The sequence below is a fragment of the Mesocricetus auratus genome, unplaced genomic scaffold (genome assembly GCF_017639785.1).
Source record: "Mesocricetus auratus isolate SY011 unplaced genomic scaffold, BCM_Maur_2.0 Super-Scaffold_100676, whole genome shotgun sequence".
Classification (NCBI taxonomy): Eukaryota; Metazoa; Chordata; class Mammalia; order Rodentia; family Cricetidae; genus Mesocricetus; species Mesocricetus auratus.
The window spans coordinates 131,815,931-131,826,230 of record NW_024429266.1 but is presented as its reverse complement, the minus strand read 5'-3'; the positions used below and the strand labels follow the sequence as shown (position 1 = coordinate 131,826,230).

Genomic DNA, 10,300 nt, shown 5'->3' with positions numbered 1-10,300 from the left:
GGAGGAACCTGCTTGTTCACAATGATCTGCATTCCATGCACATGTCTCTCAGAGTCTTAGCTCTTGATGACATTTATAGCTTGATGGCCACTTAGTGTTGCAAATTCCCCTTGAAACCAAAGGAAGCTATATCCTTTCACCATTATATAAGATCCAAATGCTTTCTCTTCTTGCTAAGGATCACAATGTGAAATGCACTCTTGTTTGAAGGCTTGGATATTATTGAGATTTCAAAAATGATTCTAAAATTCTCTTATTTTTTATACTAGAACATCCATGCAGTAATTTTTTGTCTTACTTTTTTGTTTAGATTTTGAGTTTTTTGTTTTGAGTGAGAGAAGGAAAGAAAGAAAAGGAGGGGGATTATTAAGTGGGATGAGTAGACAGTTAGGAAGGATGTAGAAAGTTTGGAGAGGGAAAACATGACCAGAATACATTATATAAAACTATTGTGAAGAAATGAAGTGAAGATTCAATAGGGCAGTCAAGAAATCTCTTAGGACATGCTTGAGCCACTCTGTGAATGGTTTTTCAACCTCAACTACCACTGAAACAACAGTAGGTTGTCCCTCCAAGTACTAAGTTTACTGAGCTGCTTTGCATGTTGCACCAATAGCCAATGGTCCAGGCTGCTCAAAGCATCTTTAAGGGCAGCTTGCTAGTGTCTTAAGACTGAAGCTCTAGTTCAACTCTCAGAGATGAAGCCAGCTGCTTTTTTGCTATTGGTGCTGCTGCTCTGGGTACCAGGTGAGGGGGTGCAGGGAAGTGTTGGGAGCATGTATTGTTTCACATGCCTCTGGGATGTTGGTCATTGGAGTCACATGTCTCACAGTGAGATGCTTCCTGTACATCTGCAATAGTAGTTTTGTGTTTATCATTCCAGGCTCCACTGGGGACACTGTTCTGACCCAGTCCCCAGCTTCTTTGTCTGTGTCTCTGGGACAAAAAGTCACCATCTCTTGCAAGTCTAGCGAGAGTGTCAATAGATTTGGCATAAATCTTATGCATTGGTATCAAAAGAAACCAGGACAACCTATGAAACTCCTGATCTACAATGAATTTCACCCAGCGTCTGGGATCCCTGCCAGGTTCAGTGGCGATGAGGTTGCATTAGACTTTACCCTAACCATCCACCCTGTGGAAGCTGATGATATTGCAACCTATTATTGTCAGCAAGGATTGGACCGTCCTCCCACAGCCCTCTATGCCTAAGCAAAAACCTCCTGGGTTTGCTGTATAGTAAGACTCAGTTCCTCAGATATATTTCCCTTGAGGCACCTCAACTAGGGTCTGTGTAAGACTTGTTAGAAAAAGGATAGTATCTACAAAACAGAAAGTTCTTATGTTCATGGGAGCATTTGTTTCCCCTGACTACCTTATAATTAAATAATTTTGCTACTAATGAATGATGTTCCAGCTTAGAATTTTTCAAACAAGTTTTTTAGGTTTAATAATTTTTTACTTAGACAATTATTGAAACTTTACCCAGCCATTTAAATAAAAATAATTTTAAATATTAAACATTATTAATTATCTGATTTCCAAATACTGATTGATATTTTAAGCTAGGATTTATTTGTTTTGTTTTTGAGACAGGGTCTTACCATGAAGCTCTGGATGGTCTGGAATTCACTATATAGAAAGGCTGGCCTTGAACTCAGAGATTTGCCTGCCTGTGCTTTATAAGTCCTGTTGAGCATTTCTTTAAGTGTCTTTTCACCATTTGAGATAGTTGTGTTGAGAATTCTATGTTTGATCGGTACCCCAGTTTTTGATTGGATTATTTGGTAGTTTGAACTCTAGTTTCTTGAGTTCTTTAGATATTTTGGAGATCAGAGCTCTGTCAGATGCGGGGTTGGTGAAGATCTTTTCCCATTCTGTAGGGAGCCATTTTGTCTTGTTGATCATGTTCTTTGCTTTACAGGAACTTCTCAGTTTCAGGAAGTCCCATTTATTAAATGTTGCTCTCAGTGTCTGTGCTACTGGTGCTCTATTTAGGAAGTGGTCTCCTGTGTCTATACATTCAAGGTTTTCACACTTTCTCTTCTATGATGTTTAGTGTGGATGGATTTATACTAATGTCTTGATCCATTTGGTCTTGAGTTTTTTTTATATTTTTTATTTTTAAATTTAAATTACAAACAAAGTTTCTTCACATGTCAATTCCAGGTCCCTTTCCATTTCTCTCCCCACATCCCGTGCTCTCCCACAACCCCCCAATATCCCCTCATTTCCCCAGGAAGGGTGAGGCCCTCAATGGGGGTGTCTATAGTCTGTCATTTCATCCAGGGCAGAGCTTAGACCCTCCCCCAAGAGTTCAGATGAGAGTGCATCTCTCATTGTTGGATGGGAGTCCAAAGTCCATTTGTATACCTGGGATAAATACTGATCTACTTCGCAAGGCTCAATAGATTACCGATGCCTCCCCACATTCAGAGGGTCTTGATCAGTCCCATGTTGGATTCCCAGGCATTAGTCTGGGATTCAAGAGCTAACCCTTGTGAGGTCAGCTGTTTCTGGGGGATAAACCAGACCAGTCTTAAACCCATTGGTCATATGTCCTCCCACTGTGTCACTGGATTTCTTGAGTTCATCTTAGTGCTTAGCCGTGGGAGTCTGCCTTTGCTTCCATCAGCCACTGAATGAAGGTTCTGTTTCCCAGACTCTGTGGCCATGGGATTGTAGGCTGGCACTCAACAGATCTATGTGTAAAATCCATATATGAGAGAGTACATGCCATGTTTCTCTTTTTGTGACTGGGTTACCTTGCTCAGGATGGTTTCTTCTAGTGCCATCCATTTGCCTGCAAATTTCAGGATTCCATTGTTTTTTTCTGCTGAATAGTACTCCATTGTTAAGTGTACCACATTTTCTCTATCCATTCGTTGGTTGAGGGGCATCTAGGTTGCTTCCAAGTTCTGGCTGTTACAAATAATGCTGCTATGAACATAGTGGAACAGACATCCTTGTAGTATGAATCTATTTTATGGAAAAACAAAAGACCCAGGATAGCCAAAACAACCCTGTTCAACAAGTCAGTGTCCAGAGGAATCACCATCCCTGATTTCAAGCTCTAATATAGAGCTATAGTCCTGAAAACAGCTTAGTATTGGCACAAAAACAGACAGGTACACCAATGGAATCAAAATGAAAACCCTGATATTAACCCACACAAATATGAACAGCTAATCTTTGACAAAGAAGCTAGAAGTATACAATGGAAAAAAGAAAGCATCTTCAACAAATGGTGCTGGTGTAACTGGATGCTTGCATGTCGAAGAATGGGGATCGATCCATGTCTATCGCCATGCCAAAACTTAAGTCCAAATGGATCAAATTCCTTAACATAAATCCAGCCACACTGAACCTCTCAGAAGAGAAAGTGGGTAGTACCCTTGAACGAATTGGTGCAGGAGACAGCTTCCTGAACATAACACTGGTAGCACAGACAGTGAGATCAACAATTAATAAATGTGACCTCCTGAAACTGAGAAGCTTCTGTAAGTCAAAGGACACAGCCAACAATGCAAAAAGGCAGCCCACAGAATGGGAAAAAGTATTCACTAACCACACATCTGACAGAGGGCTGATCTATGGAGATTCCTCAGAAAAATGCGAATAAACTGACCACGAGACCCAGAAACTCCACTCTTAGGCATATATCACTTACACAATGGAGTACTATACAGCAGAAAAAACAATGGAATCCTGAGATTTGCAGGCAAATGGACAGCACTAGAAGAAATCATCCTGAGCAAGGTAACTCAGTCACAGAAAGAGAAACATGGCATGTACTCTCTCATATATGGATTTTAGACATAGATCTGGGGAATGCCAGCCTATAATCCCATGGCCAGAGAGTCTGGGAAACAGAACCTTCTTTCAGTGGCTGATGGAAGCAGAGGCAGACTCCCATGGCTAAGCACTGAGATGAACTCAAGAAATCCAGCATGGGACTGATCAAGACCCCCTGATTGTGGGTGTCAGTGAGGAGGCCTAGTTAATCTATTGAGCCTTGGGTAGTAGATCAGTATTTATCCCGGGTATACAAATTGACTTTGGACTCCCATCAGGACCTTCCCTGGATGAAATGACATTCTATGGACACTCCCCATGGAGGGCCTCACACTCCCTGGGGAAATGAGGGGATGTTAGGGTTGTTGGTGGGAGGGCACGGGAGGAGTGGAGGGAAAGTGTGAGGGACCTGGAATTGACATGTGAAGCAACCTTGTTTCTAATTTAAATTTAAATAAAAAAATACAAATATATACACTAAAACTTTCACTACCTCTAATCATATATACTTTTTTAGAATTTATTTGTATAATGTTTATTCTTCTGCTGTGTATTTTCTGTCTGACATGGCAGAGCTGATAGAACCATTAAGGGTTGCCTGTGTTTCCCATTCGGTACAGAATTCAGCAGTAATTCGTTGTTCTGCAGTTTTTCTTATAGGAAATTGTCTGAACAGTTTTGTATGGTTTTCCAAAGCCAAGTAACACATGGTAGCAGTTTGACTGTCTAAGTAGGGAGTCATTTTAGCCTAACGCACTGTATGAAGTCACCAAAGGCCTCAACTACAGAGTTTACATGCTCTCTGTCACACGAGTGTCCTAGCTACAAACCACAAGGACACTTGCTTAGCTATGTTCATAGCAGCATTATTTGTAGTAGCCAGAATATTGAAACAACCTAGAATCCCTCAGCAGAAGAATGGATAATGAAAATGTGGTATTTTACATAATGGAGTACTACTCAGCAGTAAAAAACAATGACATCATGAATTGTTAAGGCAAATGGATAGAATTAGGAAAAATCATCCTGAGTGAGGTCACTCCGACCCAGAAAGACAAACATGGTGTGTACTCACTCATAAATAGATCTTAGAGATAAAATAGAAGATAACCAGGATGCTAATCCACAGCCCCAGAGAAGCTAGGCTAAAAGGAGGACCCTTAGAATATATCTTCAATATTGGGAGTTTTTTTTTACAATTATTTTTTATTTTTTATGAGACAGGGTTTCTCTGTATTGTTTTGGAGGCTGTTGGTCCAGCCTGGCCTCGAACTCACAGCGATCTGCCTCCCTCTGCCTCCCGAGTGCTGGGATTAAAAGCATGCGCCACCACTGCCCGGCAATATTGGGAGTTTTTAATGATTTGAAATCATCATAGACAGGTTAATGTTACAGCACCACAAAATCATGCAACAGTCTCTGTAACACCCTATATCCAGGGTTTAAAAGACTAATGAGTAATGGAGGTCAGTACAGGTCATTTTTGTTAACTGTACCATGGTCTCTATACATCTTTTAGCCCCGATTTCTATAATTTGTTAACACTACTCCATTTAGGAACCCAAATATTTCACAGTGATGTTTAAAAGATGCTTTGTCCTGTATGACTTTGCACCCTGGATATTTCTGTCTCTGCTTTTGAGAACACTCAAACCAGATCATTAGTTCATCTGCACTATATTCCCCATCAGTTTCTATATAGCCCTCACTGTGGAGAGGCACCATTAAGGGACCTGTGTCAATACTCTCACTCATATGTTAGTCTCTTCCAATATGAGGAGGACACCTTCCTTTTGTACCCACTGAGGAATTCTTTCAGTAATGTAGGAAGTTTTCTTAACTTCCCCGTAGAAAGCCATCCTAACACTTCAAAACAAAAATGGGGAACTCATGCCTCATCATAGACTCATGCCTAGATAACTAAAAAGGGCCATGGACGTTCTGGATCTTGGAGAGATCCTATAATCACCACTTTACTAAAACATCATACTTCCTAACTGTAGATACTTGTCTTTAAATACAAAGACAGTGTAGTCTTCACTCCTCACCCTGTGAACTTCTGTTTGCAACATATGGAGTCTAAATTGAAAACCACAACTGAATAAATTGCAATGTTGTGTAGATTATTCCCAACTGACACATATACAAAAAAAATCTCTCACTAAAATCTCAGTGATCTTGTTGGAGGAGGCAGCTGAGTGATTCCAAAAGTTAGAGAAACAGTAAGAGAAACTGTTTTTCTTAGGAATGTCAGATGCTGTATTTGTTAACTCTCACCTACATGATTGTCTAGACATGAGCTGTTTGAGGACAACAATAGACACTCCAAAGTAGGTAGGTGAAAGCCTATGAGGATTTAACCCCACTCAAAGAACTAACTACAGGTAACAGATAGAGCCAGGAACATACAAAAAGCAGCCTGGAGATCTAGAGTTTCAGGAAGCAATCAAGCTAGATTGTTCTTTTGCCGGGAGAACCAAGCTTCACTGAGCACCATGGAAACTAATGGTCCTATGTGGGGATATCAGGATCTATGCTTTTTCACCTTGTCAAATACCTGGAAGGGGAAATGTGTCTGAGTTTCCCTCTAATTATATACCCTATTCACCACTGTCAGAGCATCTAATTCAGGTGACACAAAGACAGGTAAATGCCTATTAATGAAAGACCGCCACTTTCCAGCTAACCTGGAGTTTGTCATATGTCTGTTGTCCTTTGTGGAATTGATGTGATTGTCTATAGGGACAATCTAGCATCATTATCCTTCTTTCTGTTTCAGAGAAAACATTACTAGGATATTTGTCTCTCTGTCTATAAGTTTGTGAACACATCCTGTGGGGTCAGCATTGGATTGACATGAGATGGAGAGACCTGCCTTTTCCACAGTGGCACATGTTCATTGTAAGTTTAGGTTTCCAGGCCCGTTCTTCATTCCATGCTCACAGCTCACTGCCTCTTCTGTTTTAATGACTTTTAGAATAAAGCATTCAGTGGAATCAACTTCAGTTTCTAATCCAAACCATGACACATTCTTTTTTCTTTATTGCAAAACCAGATTGTTTCCTGTTTGTCAGAAGTATCACAATGCCAAATACTTTGATGCTGAGTTGAGATTAAAAAGTTAGTTTGGGGACTGAGTGTTATCTAAGTGGTTAATATCCCTCCTTGTTCTTGTAGAGGACATGGGCTCAGATTCCAGCATCCATATGGCAACTTGTAATCTCCTGTATTCCCAGTTCTAGTGGACCACATGTTCCTTTCTGGAATTCAAGGGCAAGACACACACACACACACACACACACACACACACACACACTAGATGCACAGGCATAGATGTAGACAATACACACATACACACAAAGTAGAAATAAATAAAATTTAATTCTGAGGGATCTCAGTGCTCCTGCAATTCCCACCCTTACAGCAGTGTAGTGACAGTGCACTCTCCATGTGGAACCTCACAGTAAATCACCGTGATGATTCCACAGGGCCTGCCACAACTTCACATGGAATATAGTAAAATACTCTAGGGGATTCTTTCCTAATCCTAACTGCCATAAGGTCACACAAGAGCAGGTGTTCTGTGGGTACCAGCCAAGCTCTTCTGAACTGATTTGCATATGGAGACTTTACCCACAGTGCGGATTATTCATCCATCTTTAAAGGAAGCTTGCAGTGCCCAAGAAGCAGCCTCTAGTTAAGGTCTCAGAGATGGGGTCTGGTGCTCTGCTGCTGTGAGTACTGCTGCTTGGGGTTCCAGGTGAGAGACTGTATGTAATATTGGGAAAACCCACTCTGGCCACTATTGATTTCTATGACTTGGTGTCATGATCAATGAAATTATAGCATTTAATTGATTTAAAATTTTCGTTTTATTTTATGTTTCTCAGAGTATAGCTCATGATTGCTGTTACAGCTTCCCTGTATATGATGGTTTTACACTGGGGTGCTTTCAGGATATCTGTGACAGCAATGTGTGCTTATCACTCCAGGTTCTGCTGGGGACATTGTGCTGACCCAGTCTCCAGCTACTTTGACTGTGTCTCCAGGGCAAAGTGCCACCATCTCCAGCAAAGCCAGTCACAGTGTCACTACCGTTGGTATTCATCTTATGAACTGGCATCAACAGAAACCAGGACAGCACTCCAAACTCCTCATCTATGATGCATCCAGCCTAGCATCTGGGGTCCCTGCCAGGTTCAGCAACAGTGGGTCTGGGTCAGAATTCACCCTCACCATCCATTCTGTTGAGGCTGATGATGTTGCAACCTATTACTGTCAGCAAGGTCTAGCGGTTCCTCTCACAGTGCTCCAGGGCTAAACCAAAACTTCCTGGGGCTGCTGTGCACTGAGGCTCAGTCTCTGAGCTGTTTCTAACCAGAAACCACAACCACATAGTTGACATTTTGTTTGTAAAGAGTGTGAACCTGTTTTGTTTTTCCATACAAAATTGATTATTGTTTTTCAAGGTCTGTGAAGAATTGTGCTGGGGATTGCATTGAATCTGTAGATTGATTTTGGCAGGATTGCCACCCAGGATAGCCAAAACAACCCTGTTCAACAAGGCAACGTCCGGAGGCATCACCATCCCTGACTTCAAGCTCTATTATAGAGCTATAGTTCTGAAAACAGTTTGGTATTGGCACAAAAATAGACAGGTAGACCAATGGAATCGAATTGAAAACCTGGATATTAACCCACACACGTATGAACATCTGATCTTTGACAAAGAAGCTAAAAATATACAATGGAATAAAGAAAGCATCTTCAACAAATGGTGCTGGCATAACTGGAGGCTGGCATGTAGAAGAATGCGGATCGATCCATGTTTATCGCCATGCACAAAACTTAAGTCCAAATGGATCAAAGACCTCAACATAAATCCAGCCACACTGAACCTCTTAGAAGAGAAAGTGGGTGGTACCCTTGAACGAATTGGTACAGGAGACAGCTTCCTGAACATAACACCAGTAGCACAGACAGTGAGATCAACAATTAATAAATGGGACCTCCTGAAACTGAGAAGCTTCTGTAAGGCAAAGGACACAGTCAGCAAGACAAAAAGGCAGCCCACAGAATTGGAAAAATATTCACTAATCCCACATCTGACAGAGGGTTGATCTCCAAAATTTACAAAAAACTCAGGAAGCAAGTCTCCAAAACACCAAAGGATCCAATTAAAAAGTGGGCTGCAGAACTAAATAGAGAATTTTCAATAGAGGAGTCTAAAATGGCTGAGAGGCACTTGAGAAAGTGCTCAACATCCTTAGCCATCCGGGAAATGCAAATCAAAACAACTCTGAGATACCATCTCACTCCTGTCAGAATGGCAAAAATCAAAAACACCAATGACAATTTATGCTGGAGAGGATGAGGTGAAAGTGGGACACTCCTCCATTGCTGGTGGTAGTGCCAACTGGTTCAGCCACTTTGGAAATCAGTATGGAGATTCCTCAGAAAAATGGGAATAAACCTACCACAAGACCCAGCAACTCCACTCTTAGGCATATATCCAAAAGATGCCCATTCATACAACAAAGATGTCTGTTCCGCTATGTTCATAGCAGCATTATTTGTAATAGCCAGAACTTGGAAGCAACCTAGATGCCCCTCAACCGAAGAGTGGATAGAGAAATGTGGTATATTTACACAATGGAGTACTATTCAGCAGAAAAAACAATGGAATCCTGAGATTTGCAGGCAAATGGATTGACACTAGAAGAAACCATCCTGAGTGAGGTAACCCAGTCACAAAAGAGAAACATGGCATGTACTCTCTCATATATGGATTTTAGACATAGATCTGGGGAGTGCCAGCCTACAAATCCCATGGCCAGAGTGTCTGGGAAACAGAAACTTCATTCAGTGGCTGATGGAAGCAGAGGCAGACTCCCATGGCTAAGCACTGAGCTGAACTCAAGAAAGCCAGTAACAGAGAGGGAGGACTGAGGACCAAATGGATTAAGACTGGGCTGGTTTAACCCCCAGAAACAGCTGACCTGACAAGAGTTAACTCTTGAATCCTAGGGTGAGAGGCACCTGAGAAAATACTCAACATTCTTAGCCATCCTCTCTTAGATGTTGGGTTATTGAATATCTTTTCCCATTCTGTGTGTTGTTATTTTATCTTGTTGACTGTGTCCTGTAATTCGAAACCTTTTCCTTGAGAGAAGCCTTCCTGCCAGCCTGGTTCTACAGCTGCATCAGTCCCAAATAAACACACAGGAGTCTATATTAATTATGAAGCTGTTGGCCTTGCTTGTTTCTTACTAGATAACTCTGACTTAAGTAATTACCCCATAATACTTGTTAATTTAAGTATTTCTCTTACCAGAGAATAGTTCCGGGCTTCCTACCCCATGGCGTTACATCTTGACTCTCCATGTTTCTCCTTCCCAGGTCCTCCTGGACCCTAGTCCAACCTATCTAGATTCCTATTGGCCCAACAGTGCTTTATTGACATAATCACAGGGCTTCCCACATCAGTGTCCTTTGCCCTGCAGAA

At 41.4% G+C, this 10,300-nt stretch overlaps 1 gene segment (V, D, J or C); it reads left to right on the top strand.

Annotated features, from left to right (window-relative positions):
- Positions 1 to 623: 623 nt before the first annotated feature.
- On the top strand, positions 624 to 8,116 carry LOC121136547. The segment is given in 2 exon segments: positions 624 to 747; positions 7,788 to 8,116. Coding segments are annotated over 2 exon segments (378 nt in total).
- The last annotated feature ends 2,184 nt before the right edge of the window (positions 8,117 to 10,300 follow it).